Source organism: Chaetodon auriga, chromosome 3, assembly GCF_051107435.1.
Source record: "Chaetodon auriga isolate fChaAug3 chromosome 3, fChaAug3.hap1, whole genome shotgun sequence".
NCBI classification, from domain to species: domain Eukaryota; kingdom Metazoa; phylum Chordata; class Actinopteri; order Chaetodontiformes; family Chaetodontidae; genus Chaetodon; species Chaetodon auriga.
In genome coordinates this window covers 13,420,116-13,447,775 of record NC_135076.1, presented here as the reverse complement: position 1 = coordinate 13,447,775, position 27,660 = coordinate 13,420,116, and the positions used below count along the sequence as shown (strand labels likewise).

The window sequence follows — 27,660 nt, the reverse complement described above, 5'->3', positions numbered from 1 at the left end:
TTTTTTCTTCTCCTCCCAAACTTTTCTTACCTTCTTGGAGAGTCATGTCAGTCTCAGTGTGACTGGACGGAGAGAAGCCAGAAGGTAAGAAACAGCCCGAGGGATCTGTTAACATATTGATACGTATTGATTAGCTTGTTATTGCCCGATTGATCGACTGTGAACAAACTACAAAACCATTTAGCCTGCTTGTGTTTCAGTTGGGAGCTGTTTCAAAGCGTTGGGCTGAATTATTGATTACAGCTAATGTTATTGTCTCTGCAGCGCCTGCAACAAATACTCTCCACACACTTGTAAAAAGATGTTTCTGATGCACAGAAAGCTTTTAAGGACTTTGAGTGTCTACCTGTAGTGAGTGTGTAGTCTCGTTGTGCTTTAGGCCTGTAGCCTTTTAAACCATGAATGTTTCCAAACCATTAAACATCTCAATAAAGACTTAAACTTTAGATTTTCAGAGTCATTCAGGATTTCATACTTTGCCCATTAAGACTTTTTATAGACCTGAAAAGTGACTCTAAGACGTTGTCACTCCTATAACTGCTAATATGGTTCTTTTTTCTAATATTATTATAAATATTTATTTTGGACCCTGTTGATAAAAAGATATCAAATATTACATTATTGCTTTTTTAAGAATCACCTAATGGTCCTTTTCTACCCTTAAAATGTCTTAAAACTGGTGTTGGGTGTGATTGTGTGATCAGAACCATCTATTTGATCTATACTCTCAGAGATGGATCTTTCCAGCAGATTTAGACATAATGTTGTGTGTTTGATCGTTGCTCCTCGACTCCACTAAACCAAATCAGTGCACGTCTTCTCCTCCTTCCTTTTCTCTCTCTTCATTTGATTCCTTTCACTTTGTGGGTTGAACAGTAAATCCTGCTCGTTCTTTGTCTCCTTCCTCTCTCCTGTTTTGCTTCGCCCCTCCAGCACTTGCTTGTAGATGTAGAGCAGATATAGAAGAAATATCTTTTATTTACTCAAATAGTGTTGTGGGTGAGGCTGCTACAATGGATGGAAATCCCCCCCTCCCTCGATTGTCAGAAGTGTTGAGCCCCTCCTCTGGCTGGTCTCGTGTCTGTTATTACTCTGTGCATCATGTCAGCGCTTTTCGTCTGTGCTGTTGGATGTTCAGATGTTGCCTCAGTCGCAGTGTCTCAGCAGACGTGTCTCTGCTGCCGGTCATGTTTCATCTGATGGACCGCGACCTGCAGAAAAGGTCACGTCCAGATATTTCTAGAAGCTGCAGTGAAGTCTGAAGTCTGATTTGACACATATACAGTGAACAATCCGAAGCATCAAAAAGCAATAATGCAGGGAAGAAGAAGTCGAAATCTGACTAAAATGTGCTCCCTCCCCTTCCCTGGGCATTGTGGAGGTGGATTGTGGGAAACGCAGGAGATCATAGCCTTACATCGAGACTCCTGGAGTACGTTTAACACGATGGACTGTCGAGCTTTGGCATTGCTAAAGGATCTGGTTTGTTGGCTGTATTGCTGAAACTGAGGTGTCAGGTGTTATCTTCTTTTTGGATGAACCCGCAGCCTCCACCTCCAGCGCTAAAGCAGGAAGTAGACCTTAAATAAGTGTTTCGCTGCCTAAGCGTAAAATGGCTGCGATCAATATTAGCAATGTATGAAATGATGACGATGTGAAAGAGGTTGCTTATAGTGATGAACTTAGAGAGAGTTGTCACCCGAATCTTCAGCTCCGCTCAGCTTTATGGAGCTTCAGCTCATCGTGTAGCTGTGTGGTTGCAGCAGGCAGCTGTTTTCAGTGAAAAGGCTTCACAAACTCTCTGTACACTCACCTGCTCAGCACCAAACGGCCGACAGACACCGTGAACACAGTGGAGCATTTCCCAGCTAAAGAGCCAGATATTCCCCTCGGGGGTCGGTGGAGACCAAACATAGAGCTAAAAGAGAGTGGATGTACTATTCAGCAGGTGGAGAGAAACAAAATGAAGGACAACGTCGCTCCATCACTGCAGGATGTGTCAGTAAGCAACAGTTTGCTAATGAGTTGCTGTACCAACCTAAAGGCAGTGATAGTCACATAGAAAAAGGTTGTTCTGAACGACTCTGAACACAGCAAAATAAGAAGCAACTAAGAAAATACAGACAGAGCAGATTTTCTGCAGGAAAATGCCCCACACACACTTGTAGGTGGTCGTAAGCAGTAATTGAGAGGATTACTTTTGTATGAGTCTATACATTTTTTTTTAGGAAAATCCTGCATAGTATACCTTTAGCAAACACTGTCGCTGAAACCCTGGATTACAGGGGTTTTACAGAATTGTCCAATAGCGTTGTTGTCTCTGGTGATAAGGTGTGTCTGCAGGTAGAGTGGAAGGTTTTCTCTAAAGGAAGCTACCGCCGCTACTTTACGATTTATGAGTGAGAAAAGATGGATGTGGCTCCAGCGGTGGTGCAGGTGGACCAGAGACCGGGGGAGGTAGAGCTTCTGTTGATGCAGTCCTCACCTGTGCTCATGAACGCTGAGCAGTGACTGACTGTTAGACTGCAGTTTGTGGCCACAGTGATTCACCTTTAGAAAACACGTGGGGGTGAGTAGAAGTAGAACCACTGCCCGTACATGTCGTGTGTGTTCACACTTCAGGGTTTCAGAAAAGACAGATTAAATGATTCAACGGTGGCGTGGAGAGAAGGGGGGGCGGTCTATTGACGGGTTTGGGAATAATCACGGGAAGAAAAACAATAAATATTTATGAGAAATGTCAGGATGTCGAGGCCTTTTTGTTGAACGTCCCCTTTAGACAGAAATAAAAGTTTTTTTCCTTCGTGTGTTTTTGAAAAATAAGTAAGGCACCGAAAAAAATACCAAATATTTCCCTAATTGATAAGCACATGACAGTCTACTGTACAAGGATGAAATGAGGCGGTAAACAGAAACTTGTGCCGTGACGGTCCTTTAAATTAGTGTTAATCTCATAACAACCGTCTGCGCTCTCTCGGGCCAAACTGGCTTCCTGCAACAGGACCCTGGGGTTTGACTTACGGCTGCCGCCTCAAAAATAGACTCTCTGTAAGTTTAGTTCGAGGTGTTGTTGGGTCAGTGTTACACTCTGATACCTGCCGTGTCACTTTTTCTTTCATATAAACGTTGCTCCTGGTCGGTGCCTTCTTGCCTTGTGTGCACCTTGGAACAGAGGGAGGCCGGCGTGTTACATGAAAACTGAATTATGTTTGGATCTGTGCTCGTCCTCACGAGTGCTGCCGCTTGATAAAATACATGCCGTCGTATTTTTAGCTCTATTACGAGTGGCTTTAATTTTAGCGCCTCAAGTCTGTGAGTTATTCAGTTCACTGCAGTAATTTAATGCAGTAAGGAAAGAGAAACCTGGACTCGCCAGCCTTAAGCTGACTTCAGGGAACTACAGTCAGAAACAAAATCGGCATGTTCTCACAGGTAGTATGTTGGTTTATGGTCCAGAAGAACAAACGTATTAGGATTTAATGGCGACAAGCCTCCACTCTGAGCTCAGTCACTGTCTCCCTCTTCCACAAAGTTAATTCTGTAACAGCCTGCTTTGCAATGGTGCAGCGTTGGTGGGGGCGTGTTGTTTCAGGTAGCCGTGAGTCAACAGAACGTGAAGGAAGTAGAGTTGGACTCACAGATTAATGCTTATGAAGGCTTATCAGACACCCAAACACTGCACAGCTCTGTAATACCAACAACTCTGGAAACTTATCACAGCGCCAGTTATGTCCTTTGTCAAACGAGGTAAACAGACATGGGCTGTTGTTACAAAAGGACCGGGAACGTGTGCTTGCATGCGTTTGATTGGCCAATGCAGCGTTTCGGACGTCCCTGTATTGATTTGGCTGAGCCCTCAGTGTAGACCCCCCCACTGCATCACCGGAAGTGCTGGACGGTAATTAAGTGTACTCAATTCATGTACTTTAGTGCAGTTTTGTGGTACTTGTGCTATACTTAAGTATTTCCATTTTCTGCTACTTTGTACTTCCACTCTAGAACATTTGAGAAGGAAATATTGCAACTGTTTCCCATTCTGTTCATTCAGCGGTTGCAGCGTTGCATTTAGTTTCTTTCAGAGGCGGCAGGGACTCAATGGGAGGTAAATGGCAGGTTTACTTTTCAGATTGAAATTTGAACATGTGATCAGTGAAGCAGCGTTATGACAGATTACCCAACAGTATAGAAATCAGTTAAAATTAGCTCCATCTGGACAAACAATAGGAGTACTTTTCAGTGTATTTCTGTATACTTCTTCCACTGCTGGTTGCTGGACTGGCCTCATTCATGTGACTGACGGGGCTGCCTACGTCAGTCTGAAAGCAGCCCAGCACTTCCAGTTAAAGTTCAGAGCCCTTGTTTATTGGTTCAAGGAGGAAGCTTGAACCAGCTGTTTATTTGTTATTAAATGTTAAACTGATATCCACTGATGGCAATCCCAGCAGCGATTCCAGGACAGTTTGAGCATATTCATTCTCCGCTCTATGAAAGTCTGTGGTTTGTTTATGATTTTAAAGGTCTGAGGCAACAATTAGTTTTAAGTGTCAGGGCTGCATTGAAGCCGGGACCAGAAGGCTTTCATCATAATTAGCAGGCATTCAGGCTTTGGAAATGGAAATTGCCACTTTCAGCTTCACGGCAGATCGTGTGATTGGAGCGGCTCTCCAAATTGCCCTTGAAAGGAGGAAAAGCTCATCAGAAGTGTTTGAGAGAAGCAGCTGCAAGTGTCCTGCACGTAGCTTTAGTTTTTAGGAAAAACTTGTTTATTAGACTTTTTTTTCTTAGTTTACCTTTTTTTTGTTTTTTTTTTTTGTTCAGTTATTTTAAAACAATGGCTCCAGAGTCGACTTCAAGCTGGGTAGCTGGACAGGAAGTGCACTGCTCACAGCAGAATAAAATAAATAGGAATTAAACAAATATTTAATGGTCAAACGAAGGCTGCTGTGCTGAGAGCGTTGCTGTGTGGTCTCAGGAAAACGTTTCTGTCTTTTCTTGGTGAAGTTCAAGAGGGGCTCTGTTGCTCATAATTTTATTTGCCCTGTTAGTCTTGAGGTCATGACTTGTACAACTCAAGAAAACAATGAAGGTGTTTTTGGAGTTTCAATTTCTGAAGATTGAGTTTGAGTTTAATTGTCGTCTCGTGGTTTTGTAGAAATCTAACTGAGCCAGTTAAATGTGATAAGGTTGAATTTGGTTGTCTGTCCATGTCTGATCATTTTAATCATGAATCCATCATCTTGGCCTTTGAATGAATTCAATCAGCAACAACAGGATTACTTGACAGACGTCTCAGCAATACTCAATTATCTCGAACTAATGAGATATTCCAGTTGTGACCGTAGTGTTTGATCATTTGAGACGAAGACCTTTTTAAAAAAGAACATCTCAGAATCACGTTCATTTTATCTTGAGATAATGAGTTAATAACGGTAAGTCTTCATAAGGGGAGAACCGGTGTCGATCTCCAGATAAGGAAATACTTCACAGACCATCATGTGGTCTGTAGTTTTACTGATGGCTGTAATAGGACAGTAAAATGAACAAAATGTCATTTCACTGAGTGGATCAACAGTCAGCTCTCACATCAGGCTCCATGACACTAAGGAAAATAAGATAAATCAGCCTTTAGCTACACAAACAATATTCGTCAGTAGGACCAATTCCATGTTGGTTTCACAGGATCTGCTCCATTAAGAAAATTATAGAAGATCACCAGCCTTTGTTGCAAATTACAATATATAATGTTACACCAATGGCCGTATCTTGAATCTCCATCAGTGGTCTGTCGGTTGTTTCCACTCGTTCACGTTCAACCCATTTGCCTACGAGCCACCGGTCACGTCTTCTGGTGTCTGTGAAGCACACAGGTAAACAAAACAGGACTACTGTGTGAGTTTGCAGGATCGTCAGCGTGGTCTTCTGCTGTGGTCCAATCAGACGCGGCTCCCCACTGCTCGAGAAGCTGAATGAAAAAACACAGGTCTAAAAATACCCACGTCAGCTCAAGTACTGGCAGAGGTTGGCAAAGAGACACTCATCAAGCTCTGTGCACTAACATCAGGCTGGGTAAACACCAAACTATCCAGTTGTTGGTGAATTTGTTTTTTCTTGCAGACACTGATCATGATTTATGTCTTATGCTTCATGGTGAAAGTGGCAGACCGGTTTCAAGACTGACCAGACTCTTGTGGCTCGAGCACCAGAAAGGTCAAATTCTAACTCTGTCAAAAGTGACCGCTTCTCTGAGGAAGAACCAAACCACGGCTGCTTTTAGAAACACTTACTGCATGTCACTGTGCTGCCACAAACCTTTGAACCCGATTTTTATTTTTGGATTGAACAATGAAAGTGCTGTGTGTCACACAAGGGAGAGAACTTTGAGTTTGTGGTTGAATTCGATCTTTCTCTTCACTGCTGCTGCCTTCCAGTCTAGCGCCTGAGAAACCTCTCTGAGGGCACCATCAGAGCGAGCCCTTGTACTCCAGTTTCAAACTGGTTTCCTGAACTCGTCGCAGCACAGAGATCACCTCTGTCCACTGGCTCATAATGGAACAAATGTTGTGTTTAGCGTTGAGGTGCCCGTGGAAAGCACTCCTGCCCTATGAAGTCATAAGAAAAGGTTCCAACGCTGCTGTGTTGGGTTCCCACTGCAGCCACACAGGATGAAAACTACCTTTTATATCTCCATTTTATCCCCGTTTTACATCTATATGAGCCATTTTGTAAAGCATTCAGTTGTTTTTAGGAAAATGCTGGTTCCACGTTCTTGTCCCCACCTCAGATGTTACCACAGCACATCATAACATAGTTGCCATATTTCCGTCATGATTTCTACGTTCATTTCTGCCATTTGAATTTGGACTGGAACTTGTAGCATTGCATACTGCTTACCTTGATGAACCACCTCCTAATATTGGGGAGTGAATAAAAAAAAAAACTTAAATTTGTACTTTCTTTAGCCAGTTTTTCTGAAAATTTGGTTAAAATTTGCATTACATTTGGATGGAAACGTGGCAAGTGAAGCATCAGTAACTTCTAAATCCTTTACAAAGGGTTTCTCATTAGAAAGTGGGAGAAGGATAAATTCATTAAATAAAGTAACAGACGAAGGCTTAATGAAAGGAGTCTCAATTGCAATTTAGATGTAGTCGCTTAGCAGATTCTCAGCGTCGATATGTTGATTTCACTTTTGTCATGCCAGGCAAACATCAAGTTTCCTCTCAGTGCGACTACAGGACTGGTGACTGGCCCAAATCTGAGAAGCTAACTGAATCAGTGCATGATGGAAAACTGAATTAGAGCCCGCAAACATGTATTTTCCACAGGAGCAGCTCCATGGTGAGGAAGGTGTGTTCTCAGGAGCTTTGGGAGAGATTTCAAAGCGTTTCAAAGACCCACATACATCCAGTGCCTTGTCATTACACCGGGCCTCTCCATCAAAGAGAGGCTGAACTGGTATAATTTCCACCAGTGAAGGAAATAACATGATAATAGACACATATTTCAGTTGTTTCTGGGCAGAAAGCAGCAGCGGCTGACATCTGGTCTTGTTCTGTAGTTATGAGAATCAAACATCTGGAGACTCATTGCTACTGTTGTGAAAGAGACAAATGGGTCACGGTCTCCTTTTAAACACAAATCTGTGGACCTGATATCTAGGTCAGCTTAGAGAGACTCACACTGCTTTATTTTAGTTATTTGCTTGGCAAGAAAACACAGAAGAGCTGAAGTGATTAGAGAAAAAGGAAATGAGAAAAAAGACAAATTTATACAGTTGAGATGGAAAATTCAGTTCAGGCTGCTGAGATTTGAGCCAAATATGAATTTAAAAAACGGCTTCTCCAAAGGTTCACTTCGTTGTGCTGAAGCAGGCCTGCAGAGTTTGTGTCTCACCATAGAGGAAAAACAAGGTAGTCCAAAATGCAACGTGACATCAGAGCTGGAAACTGGCTAATTGGGGAAAACTGGATTTGTGAGGCCTGCTTTGTTTAAGGGAGGGGCAGCCAGCCGTCGGCCATGGGACTGTCTCAGCCTCAGCTGACTGGACGCTGCAAAAATGATCTTGACAAGTCACAACTGATTAGTTGGTTAGGCCAAAACAAAACAAAACAAAACAAAATACCCTCCTCTGAACAGGAAATTTGATAACATGCACGCAATGTCAGAGTGAATGAATTCTGAAATTAAAAATGGAATGAAATGGTATTTCAGTGTGACCATCGCGAGAAGAAAACCACTGATGAAAGCAGGAAAACAGGCAGACCTGACAGAGAAGGATGGACCGGATGTTTTTCTGCTTATTCTTTATTTGGATCTCCATTTTTTTCCACAAAGTGGCTGCTAGCTGTACCTGGGGTCCATGTGAAACAGGAACAATAAAAAAGACAACAATCAAAGTCACATTGTGTCAAAAGCACAATATAAGACAGAGATCAGTAAACAAGTGAACTGACTGTACGGAGGAAGCTGTCACAGAAGCCTCCGACAGTGGACACAAAAACTGTCATACAGCATAAAAAAATCAAACAAGGGTCAAAAACAGCAACAACGAAACATCTGGGTGAGACTCATGAGCGGATGCTTCGGTGACGTTTTGAACGAGGGTCTGTTTGTAATCTGCCTGATGTCGGCTGGGAGCGTATCATGAAGAACAGTTCTCGTCAGGCAGTTTGTTCGTGGATTTGGTGCTAGCAGACGTTGGCATCCGTTCACTGGGGCCTCCTTTTATCTTTCATGAGAAGCTTTATGGCAGACTTTAAATCTGAGCAGCTGCTCCTCAGCATCTTCACATCCACTGTGGGAGCCTGTAGCGCTCTGCTGCCAGACCCCTCTTCTCAAAGCTCACCAAGTGTCGGACTTCCCCAGCCACTTCATTCAATTGACTTTGTGACATTTTGAACCTGAAAACAGTCTGGAGAAGGCAGCCGGGAGGGGGGGCCGGCGTGGAGAAAACAACGAGGCCTCACAAAACTTTTTGAAAACAGCGTCGCCACCAAAGAGGCATAATGCCTCATTGTGGAGGCTGAATGTGGCTGATTGTTTTTGCTGGAGAATCTGGAAGGAAGAGGGAGGGGAGGCAGGACGCATGTGATGTTTGAAGTCAACCTGAAAACATAGATTTTTGTTCTGGAGACGTACAAGACGCTAGTGAGTGATTTACAGTAAGCTGAAGAGTTGGGGGACAGGAAACGGCGTCGTGATGGCAGAATCCTGAGAGGTGACAGGCTGTTACTGTGTGTGTGAGCTTCAGCGGACACATACACACACACACACACACACACACACACACACTTAAACACTCGAGTCCACAGCCCAAACTGATAACATGTTATCTAACCTCAGTGTGATGCATCATGTGATGTCGGCCTCAGCTGCAGGATGCTGCTGTATGTGTGTGTGTGTGTGTGTGTGTGTGTGTGTGTGTCACACTGGCTCTATTTATTCAGCTCTCAGTTTCTGCTTGTCTTCTCTCCGGTGTTTTCCTGCTGCCTTCAGGAAGCAGCTTTCAGGACGGCCCGATGGGTTTCCTGGCAGGACCCCCCCTCACTCCCCCAGTTCCTACAGGGAGACAATGGGAGGTCTCCTACAAGGGCATGAAGGGGTTGTGTGTGTATACTGATGAGGGGGATTTATTGGGGGAGTAGTGGGCTTCCCTTCAGGAAACTGCAGATTTATCCCAGCAGCAGAGAGGCCCTTCTCTGTGTGTGTGTGTGTGTGTGTGTGTGTGTGTGTGTGTGTGTTTGTATTTCTATATTTCTATTAGGCCTAAATGTCCTCACAAGGATAAAGACATGAAAGAAATCTTCTCCTCGCTTCTATAAGAGATTAAGTTCAGGATTAGCAGTTGGTTTTTGGTTTAAGATTAACTGGGATGAGAGTCAGACACAGCTGAGATACTGTTTCCTGTGTCAAACGATAAGTTGAGGTTCAAAGTTCGTTCTTGAACTTTGAAACACAAGTTGCACAATAATCTCATCCAAAGGTCCATGTAGGAGCTTTCGATCACATGATTTTCATTCAGGATCATTGTTACCAGCTGTCATGGAACCATGGATGTTGACGTTTCCATTTTTCTGACCACTTCTTGGCTTCTTGAGAAGTTGAGAAAATGATGTGAGCTCCAGGTTCATTGAGTAACTGTTCATCTGCGGATGAACAGTTACTCAACAGAACAGAATCACATTTAAAATCTCCAGAAAAGCTACTAAACGGATCTTGAGGTGAGATTGAATTTGTTAAAGGCAGAAAGCTTCATAGTTCAATAAATGAAATCTTGTTATAATGAGTAAATTGTTTATGGCTGCAACTGATGACTGCTGTCACTGTCAATTGATCTATTGAGCAGTTTCTTGCATTATTTGATTAGTTTAGTTCCACTGTCACTTTTTTGCTTTTGAACAGTTCAAAACCCTAAAATATTCAATTTACTGTGATCCAAAACAGTGAAAAGAGGTAAATCCTCAAATTTGAGAAGCTGGAACCAGCAGATGTTTAACATGTTTGCTGTCTTAACAAACGATTATATCCATTATCTAAATTGTTGCCAATAAAGTTCTCTTTGATCAGCTAATTTAGAAATCCTTTCAGTTCTAAAACTGTTAGAGGATGAGACTGAAAATGAGATCAGGGAATGTCCTCACAACTAATCCTGGTGGGTATGTGTGGTATTCATATAGAGGTGGGGGCCTGTATTTGAGGTTTTTATGTCTGTTTCTATGTGTGTGTGTGGGTGTATGTGCAGATTTCTGAATGGGTTTTTCTCATGTAAAGCAGTCGGAGAGTTAAAGTTGCTGTCAGTGAGAGAGGATGTTGGCTTTCAGTCCCCCCTCATCTGTCTGATCGAGCCTCTTTCTCTCTGTGGCTCTTCTCGGGAAAAGGGTGGCGGGGGATGAGGTCACTGTTTGAAAATATGGCTCCGAGCCTCCAACCAGCACAACATTTCCTCTTCCATGAAGTGGACTGAATGCAGGACAACCCAGCCCTCTCCTCAGCCATGAGTCTGCTCTGGTCCTCCTCCTCTCGTCACATGTCTCTGCTGAACCAGAGGGGAAAAAACACTTCATATAATATACTCACTTGAAAACAGAACAAAGACAACATATTTAATGTTTTACCTCTTTAGCTTCATTGATTTTTGTAAATATTTGTAAATATATTCTGAATTTGATGCTGCACCAAGTTTTAAATATGTTGGGACAGGAGCAACTTAAGACTGGGAAAGATGTGGAATGATCCAGAAACACCTGTTTGGAACATTCCACAGGTAAACAGGTTGATTGGTAACAGGTGATAGTATCATGATTGGGTATGAAAGAGGCATCCTGGAAAGGCTCAGATGTTCACAAGCGAGGATGGAGAGAGGTTCACCACTTTGTGAACACATGACTGTAATATGATTTCACCTCAGTCATGCAGTTGCTTCACTGAGCTCTGGCTCTATTTTACACTTTTGGGTGTGAGCTGCTGCAGTTATGATCGCATCTTTGCTTTAAAACTGAATGGAGTAATTTGTAGCCATGGAAATCCAGACGTCTCTGGCTGTTCAGTCAGTTCTGAAGAACAATGAGGTTCATCTGTTCACAATAGAACCTCTCCAGGCATTCACTTAAATTAGGTTGGTATGACCACAATCTGTAGCTGTGAACATCGTTGTCTGACTACAGGATCCTGTGACTCTGCTTGTGTGTGTGTATTTTTGGATGTTTGTGTGAATATAGATGCTCATATGTTTCGCAAGTTTGCACTGTGTTGCTGCGTGTGTGCGCTGATGTTTATGTGTTTATGAGCATTTTTGTAATTTTGTTTTTGGCTTGTGTGAGTGTTATTATGAGCGCTGGCACTCAGTGGTTTGTGTGTGTGTGTGAGAGAGAGAGCCAGAGACTTGACAGCGTGGCTCTCAGCTGCTCAGGATTCGGGGTGTAGAGGGAAGGAATGCAGCTTCTCTGTAATTTGCTGTCTGTCATCAAATCAGAGAAAAACAGCAACACTTGAGAGGAGCTGGGGGAAGCGTGTGTGTGTGTGTGTGTGTGTGTGTGTGTGTGTGTGTGGGAGCGAGGGGAAAAGAGTCATGTGAGGAGGGTGGAGGTGAAGAGTGGAAATGAAGAGGTGAGAAAGAAAGAAGGGAAGAGGAGAAAAGAAACGAAATATGGAGCGTAAATGAAGAATAAAGATGAATGAAAAAATGAATAGAAGAGAGAGTAGAGCAGAGACGAACACACCTGAAAACATGATCACATGACCATTCATGTACACCGTGTGTGTGTCAGTGTTTGGTGTTTTCACGTGAGAAAATGCAGAATTTAACGGCACAACAGTTGCTAGCATAAACAACAAGGTTAGCAACAGCTGTAATTCATCATCCATGTCGACTCCACCACGAGAAGCCAAAGCTCATGGATGTATACAGGCTGTTTTCAGAGCTGCAAATGTGAAGTGAGTTGGAGCTCATGTTCGTCCTCCTGGTGTTTCTGTTGCTTTAGTTATCCTGTTCATCTTGCTTCAACCAAACTGGGTGACATGCTGGTTTGGTCACATTGTGAACTTTCCCTCTTATTCATAATTTGGTCCATAATGTCTTTTCTCTTCAGTCGGCTTGTTAGTGGAGGAAGACCGCTATATGTTTACAACGTCTTTGCACTGTGATTGTTCCCAAACCTCCAGCATTTCTGATCTGAGTTCAGACGTGTTATTGTTCGATGATCTGCAGCACACATCCAGCTAAAGCTCGTCAGCACATGTACTTGGCATTATTTATCATGTTAAATTTGGTGTCACTATTAAAATGTGAATGATATAGTGCCTCGAGTAAGTGCCTGCATACAGTCACAACTGACGTCATGAAACATGGTTCCCTGTGTTTCTGAGCGCCAATTATGAAGTCACACTGTCAACTGCCCAGAAAAACATGAGCCCTTTGTTTTATCTTTAAAGACACATAATTTGTTGTCACTGATATAAACCATGTCCCAGCTGTATTGGAGCTATACAAAGACCACTTCATACACAAATTCTACTGAGTGTTTGAGGGTAATCCAGCCTGCCTGTTCCAGAAGAGTGCACACAATGAGGCAAAGATACATAAACTGACGGCAGATTTGTTTCAACTTCAAAATCTCTTCTCATTCATACAGTCAGAATTATATATTGCAATAAACAAACCCACCTTTGAGTCATGTGACTTGCTTATAACCTCTGGTTAGTTTAGTATTTGATCCTAAACAAACTCCATGCAGAAACTCAAAGTACAGTAAACTACCTCGATGTGGTTTGGACCAAAGTAAACCAACAAGGTGAGGTCACGTCCTTGCAAACCTTCACATTTGTATGAGTCGTGTGTGATTGATTTGACCGCCGCAGCATCACTTACTGTGGTTTGACCTGAGAGTAGAACCTGACATGAGGAGAAACAGAGTTGAAGCTGACAAGAAGACACTGAGCAGAAACCTCGTTATCAGTACAGAAGAATCCGTCTCTTTCCTTTCAACTCATTATTTCAATCAATCCATTTAGTCCAATATGACCCATAATATAACTTGTGGTAATTCTGTCTGTCTTCCTGAATATTGCGGTCTTAACTTCGACAATAAACTATCGGCTGCTGCCTGAGCTGACAGATGATGTGTGTGTGTGTTTATAGGTTATCAGTAGTCAGTCAGCCAGAAGGACGGCCTGCGTGTTGCAACAGCATGTGTTAGGAATGTGCCTGAGGCTGCTGGAAAACACATCTGTGTGTGTGTGTGTGTGTGTGTGTGTGTGTGTGTGTGTGTGTGTGTGTGTGTGCGCGCGCGCGCGTGTACTGCTACAAGAGGATATATGTAACAAATTGAATGACTGCAGGTACCTGAGATTTTGTGTGTGGGGTACAAATTACTGTCCTTCCATATTTCAAAGACAGTGTGTGTCTGTGTTTTGTGTTGCACAGATTCTCTTTGTTTCAAAGAAGAAACTGAGATTTGCACTAAAAAGAGTTTTATGTTGGAAACACCTGCAAAGACAGCAAGCCCTCGAATCTTCTTTATAAACACACCTGTGGTTGTGAGGTTTGTGGTGGGGCAGGTGGATATACACCTTGTCCAAGTGTCCTGTTGTCTAGAATCAAGGCTTTTTCATATCTGCTCCCTCAGCTGGCTTCTCGAACCCAACTACCTCTCTTGTCACATCATGTAAAATACTCTGATTTCTATAAAACATAGTTCTGGACTCCAGGTTCACTCTGTGGACACATGGGTGACAAATTGTGACAAATATGTATGTCGGCCAGCACAGCCTGTAATACGCTGTATAGTACTGTTGATGTGCCTCTGCTCTGTGATGATTGTGAGTGTTAGGACAGATCTGATGGCCTGTGTCTCTCTCTCAGGGCTGTGTGGAGCAGGGAGGAGGGAACCGACCTGAATCCAGCTGCATGAATCTCTCACTGAGCGGCTGAGAGAGGTAAACGTCTCCTCTGACACAACACAACAGCATTCACTGAGGTTAGTCTGTCGTATTTAAGTTGATGCTTCCTTCTTTTCTCTGTTAGTGTTACACCATGATCCAGAGCATCAAGTATCCACTGTATGCAGTTTTCCACTTGCTGTAGGAAGTCTTGATCACTGGTAGCTCTTTTCCTGAAGCACAGGAAGTGTTTTATATTTCCTGTCTTGTTTGGAACAAACAGAAGAACCAGGTTGTTAATGTGATCAGCCAAAGGTACTAAGCCCTCAGCTTTATTGAGACAGTTTAAGCAAAAAAAAAAAAAGAAAAAAAAGTTTTTCCCATGTTGATTTTTTTTTTTAAGTCTCATTACTTTTAACATTGAGATGTTTCACAGTGCACTCAGTCCCCTTGGAGTTTTGCTGTCCGACGTGTCTGAATGAATGCACGTTCTGCCAAAAGGAAAGATTTCCCAGTGAAGCAGTTTGTGTGGCAGATTTTAGCGGTCTTGTGGTGAGAAGGATCCTGTGGTTTTTCAGTAGAGGTGGATGGTGTGACGCTGTTGTTAACAGAGCAGCTGTCTTGTGGTTTTTGGACACAGTTCAGCTCTTTGTTGTTGACTTTGTTCTGAGGTGTTTCCGCTGACTGCTAGCTTCACTCTGTGCCAGAAGTTTCTATGCAAACACAAAAACTTACATTTGAATTTTAGGCAAAATCTTGTACTGTTTGTGACTTACAACAACTCTCACTCTTAAAAAACGTTGAAGTTCTTGTATACAGATCATTTGACAGCTCAAGCAACCACAAGAGTAACGTGGAAAGCAGAAACACACACACAGATACACACACTGAAGTACAGATGATGTCAGGCTCAACGTCCTTCAACACCTCAAGAAGAAAAGCAAACAAGAGACCCATTTAACAAAACCTCTTTATCTGTGAGAGAAGGGAATTCACCTTCTTTTGAACTCAGTCACAGGCTGTCACACATGCTAACGAGCCATAAGAAAACACACTTCTTCAGGCGTTTCCGCACTTTGTAGTAAGTTTACACCCCCTATAAAGAAGCATATATATCCGCCATTTAAGTGAGAGCAAGGAGCCAAGTGGGTTGTGAACAAGTTATATTCTTTTAGTTGTTAGTTGTGTGAAGCTGTCTCCTATTAACAAAAACATGGTCACAGGAGAGCCACCATTTAGAGCATGTGATTTTGACTCCTATAGAAAAATAAGTTAATATAAAATCAACAGACTTGTTGACAGTCAGTAGGTAACACATGAAGGACTTGTGCTGGTGTTTATACCAAGCTACCGTGCAGTGTTTTAGTAGTTATATCCTTTTCCTTCCTCTTGTTCTAAGTACAGTCGTGACAAATGCGTTCCTGTCACTGTGTTTTCTTTAGCCAGGTATTGATTTGAAGCTGTGTGTGCTGAAAGGTCCTGGTCCTGAAAAAAATGACTCAGTCGGTGCAAGTGAACCCAAAGCTGCCTGGTAAGAAAATGCATTGATATGCCATTGTTTTTGTTTTTCCACCTAATATTCTTTTTTCTTCTTCTTCGTGTTTTTTTTTTTTTTTGACTGTGAAAGTATACATATTTGGGCTTCTCTCTCATTGTTCTTTCAGTGCGCTGTAGCCTTTCCCAAGCGGCAATAAATCAGATAATTAGTTTCTGCCTGCCAGTAGCAGGTTTGTGGAGTTTACCACACTGACATGGTTCAGATGGTATCACAATGCTGTTAACCACAGGAAACAAAATATTTTTGAAACCGTTTGATGTGTCCTTGTGACGCTTGTACTGTAAACACCACAGATCAGACACCTTAACCAGCTCCAATATACGATGACACTGATGCAACTGTTCTGTATATTGACTATAATAGGTACTGTGTCAACACTAAGGCACATACATGGTATACTTCCCAAATTTTTACACTGGTTTACATTACAACACGAGTATTATTATCTCTGCTCTTTTGTGAAGAAGTAATATTTTGATTTGAGCTTTGTCTTTGCCTGCAGTGTTTTATGAATAAGGAAAGACATTAACATGGTTAGACGTCAAGTATACACACAATGTGTTTGAGAGCAAAGGACTGAATGTAAACATAACTTATGTTTGTTTACAATGAAACTCCAGAGCATGTTGTCATATTGTCCAGTTTCATGTCCTTTCTCCTTCAGATCTGGGCTCTCCATTCATATACTCCAGTCAGGAGGAGGCTGACCAGCCTGGCTCCTACTCCGTCCAGACTCCTTATGGGTTCCAGCTGGATCTGGACTTCCTCAAATATGTAGAAGAGATAGAAAGTGGGCACAATCTCCGTCGGGCACCTGTCAGCTCCCGGCGCTCTGGCCGAGGGCTCAAACTCTCCCAGAGGAGCCCAGGTGTGGGGGGCCGCACCAGTGGCTGGACATCCACGGAGTCTCTGGCATCCCCAGCCAGTGAGGATGGCAGAGGTCCTCCACCACCACCACCACGCAACCGCCTTGGGTCAGCACCCTGCGAAGGGCTCTGTCTGTCCCCTGTGACCCTCCTTAGTGTTCCTCCTCTCTCTGCTGGGGCCAAGGTGCCACCCCCTCCACCACAGCGCAACCTTAGAGTTGAGCGGACTCTACTGGAAACCAGCCGGCGGCTACAACAAGAACAAACCAGCCACCAGCACCAGAATGGTGGGCGCTTCCAGCTTGCAGATCCTCCCAAACAACTCTTACCCTCTCCATCCACTCAGCCTCTGCAGAGTAGCTGGACTAAACCCAGTCCTCAAACCTCTGGGCTCAGCACTCCAGCTGCTGGCACCACAATGACTCCAATCCCACCCAGCCAGCTGCAGACAGTTAGAGAGCAGATGGCTACAGCCTTGAAACAGCTGAAGGAGATGGAAGAGAGGGTAAAGGGTGTTCCTGCACTTGAGAAAGAGGTGGCCACGCTTCGTGCAGAGAAAGACATGCTCCTGTTGGCCCTGCAGGAGAAGAAAGTAGCCATAGAGATGGCCCAGAAGAAGCAACCATCCACAGAGTCTTCAACCCAAACCATAGAGACCCTTCAAACTCACCACAGTGTCCACAGTCGACTGACTGCACCAACCTCACCTGGACATAAAGGCCTTGGAAAATCAGGTGAGCTGAAAAGGCTTACTGAGAAATTTGAGGGGAAGGAAGAGAAAGCTACAGATCCTTCGGCAAAAGGTTTCATAAAAGCTCCAGAAAAAGCATCTGTTGTTGAGAAGAAATCAGTGGCTGTTGGGGACGACATGCCAATGGACTCTGTTATTTTCTACTACAGCCAGGGTGTGAAAGATGCTTCTGAGGGCACCAGGGTAAATGTTTGTGAGAAAGGCACTGGAACAGAGGACCCTCTGGTTCATGAGATGGGAATACAGGCCAGAGTGGAGACAGAAGAGGCTGAGGTTTGGGTTATGGAGTCACTACTTGGACTGACGTGTGAGTCACAGCGGGAGATCGACACCTTACAGGACACCATCAAATTCCAGCAGGAGTCCATTGTGGCTCTAGAGGACCGGTTGAGTGTGGCTGACAAAGACATGGTGACCCTAAAAGCCCAGCTGGAGGAGAAAACCTCCAAAGTCACATTTGAGAAGGGGGTCCTTGTAAAACCAGACACAGCGAATGTGCAGGTAGAGACATTGCCTCCTACAGTAAAGCATGCTGCAGTTCTGTGCTGTCCTGAGGTCAGCAATGCATGTGTAGGTGAGAGTTTAACAGCAGATCAGATTGAACAAAGCACTCAGACTGATGCCTTAGTGGAACCAGCTCCTGTTGCAGTAGTCAGCACTGGGTGCCAATGGCAGAACATGTTTGAAGAGAAAATGGAGCCGAAAGTGCTAAAGAAGAGACAGTTGACGATTGCTGAATACAAGGTCTCACTAGAAGAAGAAGTGGTCGGTATGGCTGACAAGACAGAAGAAGACCAAGGAGAGAAGACTGTACCCAGCAACACCAAGACAGGTGAGATCTTAGAGAGAGGTATTTGTCTTTACTGTAGAGTTTAAGTTTGATATGAAATATTAACACAGAAAAATGAGTGGGAATGCAACTTTCTGAAAAACATTTGGCTAATTGGTTTTATAAAGCAGTTTCAATGGAAAGACAAAATTTAGTTGTCTCATGTCTCATGTGTGAAGTATGCATTTCTCGGCTGTACTTTGAACAATTGTTTGATCCATCTGCTTTATGGTAACAGGTATGCTGAAATCAATCATGAAGAGGAAGGATGGGAGTAACTCCGGCGAGAATCGCACCACTGGCAAGAAGAGCCTGCAGTTTGTTGGCATTCTAAATGGAGGGTTGGTAACATGAAACTTAATTTTATTTTTTACCGCAGTAAAAATAAAATAAGGACAGACAGTGGTCTAGAGGCTGGAAATAACACTTTGACCAGGTCACAGAGCCATCCAAGTGTCTAAAATGTGAACTGCACAAGTTTGTTTGTTTTCGAGCAAATGTTTGTGTCTCCCAGGTATGAGTCTACATCCAGTGAAGAAGAAGAGGAAGATGAGGAAGAAGAGGAGGAAGATGGGAGTTCTTCTGCAGAAAGTGGAGAAGGTGAGTGCATGGACAGCACAGAGGAGGATGAGGCAGCTCTGGAGGAGGAAACATCTGAGGAGGAGAGAAACGTGAACCTGGATGAGAGTGACACAGATGAGGAAACCCTGAGAGCCACAAATTATTCATCTGATGCTGTCAAAGAGAAGTACGTATGTTGTTTCTTTATATAAAAGAATGCTATTTGTCAGTTGCTACATTGATAAATGCAGTTTCAGAGGCCCACAGAAAATGGGTTAATATAGTTTCCTGGTGAAAGAGTAGTGTGCGTGAAGGCTGCTAATCATGTTGTATTAACATGTATATTGTAAAATTCACATACAGCTGTACTGCAGATTACAAACTATGCGCAAAAAGCAGTAAATAGTTTTGTTACAGGTTTGAGCTGAGCTCCAAAATGCGTGAAGCCTGCCTCATCCTGAAGAACCACCTGAACGATGACATCAAAACACTGAAGAGTAAGGAAGTGGTGCGTTCCTGAATGTTTCTTCAAACCATTTTATCACTGAGTTGCACATTTCAACATCACCACTTCATTATTGGAGTAATGCAAAATCATAATTAAGTTGATGAAAGCTGTGGGACTGTATGTTATTGTGTAGGGATATTTCCAGCACCTGCAAACATCAATCACAAACAATAGGAACTTCATGTAACAATAACAGAGGAGTCTAGACTGAGAAAAGGCTAAGGAACTGGATCATTGTCGGCTTTAACAACAGATGCTAAAAAGGACTTCCCTTGACATTCAGTGGAAAGTCAGGCTGCTCTGAACTATTTGACTCGCCAAAATACACTATATACACAATTGTTTTAACCAAACTATGAGAAACTGTGGGTGACAAACTAGAACTAGTAGTAAAATGTAACTTTATTTGGTCTAGAGATGGATATGCTTCAGATTCTGTTTTGCTGACTTGTTTACACATACTTAAAGATAATATATGACTTCCCACCTTCACCTTCAGCTCTCCAGCAGCCACACTGTACAGCTCGAGTGGTTCCGCATCTCTAGTGCCAAGATGGCTCAGCCTTCACGGGTCTCAGACTACTTGATGGCTTTCTCTGAGGTGTCGTCAGTGCTGTTGCAGCACGTGGTCAACATGACTGACGGCAATGGCAACACGGCACTCCACTACAGCGTCTCCCACTCCAACTTCGGTGTGGTGGAGCTGTTGCTGGACACAGGTCAGTGACTGAATAATCCACACTACTGAATGTTACTGAACTGGTTACAACAATAATCAAGCTAGTAATCCAAGCAAGTATTCGAGAAGGGTCCAACTGAGGTCTTCATTTCTGGAGACTCCAGGTCTGCGAGCCAATGGGGAGAAAGTAGGATCCTCATATCTGAGCTCCATCACTTCCATTAGTGGTCTTTTTTGAATTATTGTTTTACCAGCTTTTAAAACGGATGTTCCTCTGCTCATTAGTTTTAGCTAGGTGTACCTAATAAATCATTAATTTTATATGTACATGTTAACCGCAATGATTGTTCTGTATATCTGTGCACTTGCTTATGTTCCCTGCAGGTGTGTGCAGCGTGGATAAGCAGAACAAGGCGGGCTACACGGCCATCATGCTGGCTGCACTCTCTACTGTGAAGGAAGAGGAGGAGGACATGGTTGTGGTCAAGAAGCTCTTTGGTCAGGGCAATGTCAACGCCAAGGCCAGCCAGGCAAGTCTGAATCACATGATCACCATTGTACCAGACACAACACTCGTGTGTTGTTTACTCTGGAGTGTTGCTTGTAGCCACTTTCTTTTAGTCCTTCCATGTCATATTACTGCAGTCATTCCTGTCATTTGTAAGTCATTTTTGTATATTGGTCCCACTTGTTCAAAAGAAAAATAAGTTAATTGAAAGAAAATATTAAACTTCATTTTTATTCTGAAATCAAATAAGTTTCAATGTTAGATTGAGATCATTTGTTCTCATGCTGTGTAATGCGAAAATATTTGTGCCACAATTTAATTTGATATGCAGTTATTTAGTTGAGTTTTTTTAACTAGAGATCTGTATGATCTCTAGTTAAAAAACTAGCATCTGAGAAATGTGAATGACCAACATGTGTCCAAAAAGAACACAGAGAGCTTGTGTGAATCTGTAGTTGGCTCCATCAACCAGAAGCATTCTATCACTTAAGAGTCGATTCTGGCTCAGCTGACTTTGTTCAATGAATTAAATTAGAGTTCTGTGAAGAAGGGGGATAATATTGTTCTTTGTTCCCTGTTTATTGGAACGGGAGATGTGTTAGGAGTATTTGTGGTGTTGTTATAAAGTACTACACTGATCCAGATCCAGATGACTGGATAAGGGAAATGTGTAGCTTTACATAAAATTCGTGAGAATGTGTTGAATTTTGAGTGCTTTTATCTCTCTGCTTCATCCAATCAGGTTGTGTAGTGTATGTGTTTGGACACGGCGCCTGACAGGCTCTCACCCTGCCAAGTCATAGGACTCTGAATTTATAGCATCTCTGGCTATAAATCCAATTACTGCTGCTTGTTATTGTTGCTGCGGGTAACAACATGAGGCACGCAAAGCAATTTTAGAGTCAGGAATTTAAGTCATACTATTTTGTGCTGTGTTTTGTTTCAAGTTTAGCTTTTGGACTGTGGTGTCATGTGCTCAGTGATGTGGAAAGCAGTTGTTTGATTTTTCCTTTGAATTAATGACTTTAAGTTTGATCTTTGGGACAGTGCACCATCTTTTATTCCTACGCTGCTTTTGGAACTCTTTTCTTAATCTCCATGATGTACTTACTGATGTAATCTGTACCTGGATATTGTGTCTGTATAAGAAAAAAAACGCATGTTGTGATTCTGATCGAGATGCAGTCAGCAGATTGTGATCAGCTAGACCACCTGCAGAGGTAGTAACAGTAGCTTGTAAAAGTGATATAAAAATGAATGACGTCCGTCCATGGCTTTTCTTGTAATGCTACACGTTCTGTTTCTTGAAGTCTGCCAGCCCCATTTCATTTGAGGGTTTGAATTCTGAGTGCATAAATGTATGCACTATATAGTGCCATCAAAACTTCCTCTAATATATCCAAGGAGGGTTGACTCAAGGGCAACTGGACTTGAAAACATTTGGCCTCTTATCCATGGAGTTTCTTCAGTTCCCACTGGTGGGGGTGTACTTAACCTTTGTGGGGTCATTATCAAAGTCATCTGGTTGTTAGTGCTCCTGGCTGTGTCACGGCAGTCGAGTCATTTGAGTGCCAAGTGTAGTCTACAGTAGCTGAAGCTGTCACAAGGCCGACTGTAAAAAGTTGTTAAATCTCCTGAAAAGGGATGAAAGAACAGCATTGTAGGTGGGGAATAAGTGGTGCCATAGAACCTCTCCTGTGTTGAGGGATGATTTCTCTATATTTACATAAATAACCTCTGTTACCCTTTCAAACGCTCCCTATTCAAAATATGTATGATGTTGTCCCCAAATTCGAATGAACGTGACCTAGGAGATTTAGCAACTATAACATCAACATTACACTTGGCCTCCGGTGATGCTAACGACAGTCTCTGGTCCCTAATGAGGCTTACATGCTCTGACTGGACAATTGTTTTCTGATGTAGTTGCTGTACTGCAAACAAGGAAGTAGTTAATTTTCTGTTGCACAGTATTTTACCCTGAGTACAGAATAGTCTTTTTTAACCTTGTAGGGCACATTGTTGAGACTTTTTATATGTGTGGCAGAGACTGATTGATTAGCACCGCAGTCCTGATTCTAGATCTCACTTGTCCTTTGCATTGCGTCAGAGAACATTTGGTTCAAGACTTTCTCAAGGCTGGGTGACTTCTAAAGTCCCTGTAGCTCAGTGAGTGGTGCTGGGCTGCAACACCAGATCCCATTTACGGTGAATACCAGTCTGCTGATGTCCTAGCTTTTGAATACGTATGTGTGCATGGCCCACAACGGCGGGCACTGTTTATGGCAGTGGTTCTAAAACTGGGAGGTGGGCCCCCCTGAGGATGCAGAGAGCCACTACGGATGACCAGGGGAAAAATATGGAGTGAAACTAAAATGAAATTTTCTGGGTTGATAAATCATTGCTGCACAATAACTGAAATGTCCTTAAGCACGGCACTTCAGATACACTGGTTTCAGAGGAGCTGTGCCAAAATCACTCAGCTTTAAAAATGAAGTAGTGCTGACAAACAGAAAAGGCATGTGTGCATAGCAAACCTTATCTGTATTCATATAAAGTACAAAAATTCCTCCCCTTTTATAGTTCATCTTTAGAGAAAGTCAACAGTCTCCTCATTCGCATTGTTTCAGATAGTGGAACAATAAGACTGGTATCAGTAAGTCAGTGTTGTTAGGAGGTGGTCATTTCTCTTGAATATTTCTCAAGCTATGAAAGTTTTCTCATCATTTGATAAACAGCCATTATGGTATGCTCTTAAAAAAATTGTATTCTCTTTTGAAGAAATGGCATTTATAATTCTTTATCTTTGCAGGCGGGCCAGACTGCGCTGATGCTAGCTGTTAGCCATGGTCGGCAGGAGATGGTGCGTGCGCTGCTGGAGTGCGGCGCCGATGTTAACGTACAGGACGACGAGGGATCCACGGCTCTGATGTGTGCTAGTGAACATGGCCGTGCTGAGATTGTCAAACTGCTTCTGGAACAGCCTGGTTGCGACATATCCATTGTTGATAATGTAAGGCATTTATTCAGCTGATGCACTCATCGCGGGAAACTTTCAGTTACTTATCCTGAGCTTACAGACAAAGCCTGCTCGATGTGCATGTGAACTGCTGGATCTCTGACAGCTAAAAACATCTGAACAGTTTCTCGTCTGGGATTCAGCTTAATCTGTACTCAGGAAACGACTCCTCATGGGAAATAGGTCTATGCAGTTTCCCCCCCTTGTCACCTCTTTTTTTCTTCTCTTCTTTCGTGTTTTTCCTCATTAGCAAGCGTTTAAGAGCCCCAATCAGATTAGTTTCTTCTGCTTTCTGCTGAAATCAGTGCCATTTACAGGAAACACAATCACTGGACCTCTCACAAGCCCCCAGGGGAAGAATTAAAAAGCCACAACTCCTCTGTTCAGAAGTGCAGACTTGCAGATTTCAGACACAATGCCCTGCAGACTCTTGCATGAGTCCTCTGCATACCTCACCACATAATCCATGCACGAGATAGCAGTACTGGTTCATAGTTCATAGTCAAAGGTGGAAAAAGCTCATAAGTGATTGCTTATTGACTGAATGATCCAGACTATAAAAGATTGATCATTTTGGCAGACAACTTAAATCACCTTACAAATTTGAGTGGGAACATTTACTTTTCTAAAATAGCAGAAATCTTACCCTGGAACGAAACTCTTCTCATCACTGCTTGTGACATTTCTGGCTTTGTGTTTTGCTTAATCTGCACAGCCATGTGTTTTAAAGTGATTTTACAGAGGACTGGTCTGGATGCTTGAAGAGAAGCCAGACAGACAGATATTTGAGAGTTCACATCTGTACCAGAATGCGTTGGCTATTCAGTGCAGGCAGCTCCTGGATTGTGTTTCAGTGTAGCACAGCTGGACTGAGAGATGGACTCAGGGGGGATGGAAAACATTTGGAAAAGCCCCCAACTCCCCTGTCTTCTGAAAACATAAGAGCTTGACAAACAATAACTGACACAGTGTGGTTATATGTACAGTGCTGTTCATGAGCCTTATTTAGTTCAGCTTTTCATTGTATGCATTCTTTTAACCAGACATGTAAGGATACACCTCTTTTTTTGATTCGGTATGCCTCTTGAATGAAATAATTTCTGTTGAATAAGCTAAATACTGTATGATGCCAAAGTGCAAGATTTCAGACAATAGTTGTTGTCCGTTAGCTAGGCCATGCTTGGTTATGTTAATCTATCCACTACACTGAAAACGTACTCAACTGTGACCCTACATACCAAACTGTGGAGTTTTCATGACATATGTATTACTCCTTAGCATAAGGCTAAATCCACAGGATCTTACTGACTGCAGCTTTATGTTTTATCCTGCTTGACATATCTGATGTAATAGCAGGGAAAGTACTATTACAAACACAAAGAAATGCAAAGGATACAGGGCAGATGAATGTTCTGGTTGTTTACCAGCCAATCAAGGAAGCATGACAGTGACTGATTTGAATGGACGAGTTGTAACAACATCCATCACAAGAGTGATGTAACACATCAAGACCAAGACAGGTTACGGTCATGTAGTGTGGAAACAGCTGGAATAAAGGAACCACTGTGTGTGATGTTGATCACCTGGTCCATGTCAAAGTGTAAAGCACTCACTTCTGGTCAGACACTTCCGGTGTTTTCAGGGTCAGTTAACTCACTTTCACTGTTTCTCCCTCTCTTTCTGTAGGATGGCAGCAACGCTCTGTCCATCGCGCTGGAGGCATCTCACAACGACACAGCTGTGCTGCTCTACGCCCACATGAACTATGCTAAGACCCAGACTGCTGTGGTGAGTCCACCCTCCTCCCACCTCCTCGTCTGTGGAGATGGGGTAGTCGTATGTGAATTGGACCAATAAAATGACTGCACTATAACTTTTAAAGGGACGTGAAAAATACGACATATTAAAAACAGTTGAACAAAATTTGGCCTACCTTATGGCAAAGTCTCCTTTAAGTTTTAATGAAGCCCAGAAGGAATTACAGAATAAGTATCAACATTTGGAGTTTACTTCTTACATGGCAGTGGGGTTCTTTCAATTCATTTTTGGGGCCACAAGCTGAAAGGTTTGAAAGTCACCAACTTTAAGTCTGAAGAGTCTTTTAAGTCTGAAGAAAAAGGGTGCAAGCCGGCTGAATCTGGTGCTGTCACACTCACAACATAACTGTACAGTGAGCAATGCTGCTTGTATTTAAAGTGAGTAGGCAGCTCCAAATTTTTTTTGGGTGTGGGCAGCACTGTCTGAAGGTGCACTGCTGCCCCCTATAGGTGTTATTAAGCTCCTGTGGATTATGTTTTTTGTTCAAGGGCAGAAAATGTAATATTACTAATACTCTGTATGAATACTAAAATATTTCCATTATTACAATGTGAATGCAATTTAAGTACATTTTAAATTAACATACCAGTAACAGGAATAAAGGAGTGACTGTGCTTAATATTTTGTGCTGGTGAGTACTTTCAGTATAATTAAAAGTCAACCCTGTTCTTCACATTGTGTCATTCAGGGGAGTCCGAAGGCCCAGCCAAGGAGCCCCACCAGCCCCCACAAGCCCTGGCCATCAGACTGACAGGGTCATGGATGCTCGTGTATGCACAAAGACCAGAAAACATAACTGGATCTGAGCTGTGAAAAGCTCCACTGGAATTTTACTTAAATATATATCTATTTATATATTGCCATATGTCCTGCATTTATAAGTATGTTAATACGAGAATATTATTTTTCCATAAAGGTTGTGAATGGTTATATTATGTACTTGACTTATATGAGCTCCTAGCATGTCTAAATGAGGTCTCCAGTGAGTGTTTTTTCTCTGACAGGAGATGAGACCTGACATTTATTATTTGCACTCCACTAATATTTTACTGTTAAGGGCAACACACACACTGGTGGCATATAATGCACATCAAAAAACATGCACCAATTATTTTCTACGTAAGCACACACTGACAGAGCAATATATGTCAAGATACTTCAGTGTTTTATCGTAAATCCCAGCGTCAACACTGCAGAAAATGTATCATACTGGCTCCTTGGATTGACTTCTGTCTGCATGTCCAGTGTGTAATATGGACATCAAATGACACGACACAGCTTGTGTGTGTTGCCCTCTAATTTTCCCCCTCTGTCCTGCCTTGATTAACTGATCTGTGAACCTCTTCACCTTCATAATCTGCACTAACTGTCTGTGCATTGTATGTTCATACAAATAAATATATACTGTATATACATATTCATGTCTGAAATAAACATTTACATAAAGTGGATGAAAACAAATTGTTTCTGCAAAAACATTTTTTTTAAATAATAATTGTTTCCACTGAGTTAAGGTGGAACATATAAAGATGTTCTTATGCACAGAATAATCTAGTCCTTAACAGTGTTGATATTATACACACACAAACACAGAGGTTTTCTAATTTTTTTCTAGTACCATGCCAGCTTGTGCAAGTGAATATTAAGTGATCATTAAGTTAAGCAAACCTACTGTGAATTAATTGTAGCATTACATCCTTACCTGGGCTGAACAGAGACACACATGGAATTATTCACTTGAATTCTAGAAACAGAGATAATTAGAATTAAGACAATTCAGACAACATTTTGAACATTGACCAAAAAAAGATGAGTAAACACAAGTAATTCCAAGATTTGTTTGTGGCTATGTTGTTTAAAAAGGCAATGCCATCATATAGATTGTGCTGAAAATGATACATCTTAAGAATTAAGTACAAAATTATTAGCAGCAAACTATACTTGAACTACCCAAAGTAAAAGTTCTTATCATGCATCATGCATTTTCAGGGGCTTACGGTAATTTAAGGTTAGGTTATTAAGATCGTAATTTATGCTCAACAACTTCCTTACTTCAATAAGCATTTTCCCTTGGAGGGCAAAAACTGAAACTAAAAGCAAACACCTATTGTATTTGATAGGCTGACCGAGTCAGAGGAGGCAAAGAGCAGTAAGATTTCCATCTGAACTTTATTTTCAATTATCTTG

The 27,660-nt window shown here is 42.4% G+C and overlaps 1 protein-coding gene across 2 annotated transcripts; it reads left to right on the top strand.

Annotated features, from left to right (window-relative positions):
- On the top strand, positions 1 to 26,926 carry kank3 (KN motif and ankyrin repeat domains 3). Of its 2 annotated transcripts, none has more exons than XM_076727221.1 (12): positions 1 to 84; positions 14,360 to 14,433; positions 15,819 to 15,907; positions 16,599 to 18,383; positions 18,619 to 18,721; positions 18,895 to 19,128; positions 19,359 to 19,449; positions 19,949 to 20,168; positions 20,513 to 20,658; positions 23,449 to 23,649; positions 25,342 to 25,443; positions 26,162 to 26,926. In XM_076727221.1, exons 3-12 carry the CDS (start codon positions 15,871 to 15,873, stop codon positions 26,222 to 26,224), a joined length of 2,982 nt encoding a protein of 993 aa, XP_076583336.1. In that variant the 5' UTR covers positions 1 to 84; positions 14,360 to 14,433; positions 15,819 to 15,870; the 3' UTR covers positions 26,225 to 26,926. The 2 variants fall into 2 exon arrangements, with proteins under 2 accessions (XP_076583336.1, XP_076583335.1); XM_076727220.1 differs by having other exon boundaries at positions 14,360 to 14,474.
- The last annotated feature ends 734 nt before the right edge of the window (positions 26,927 to 27,660 follow it).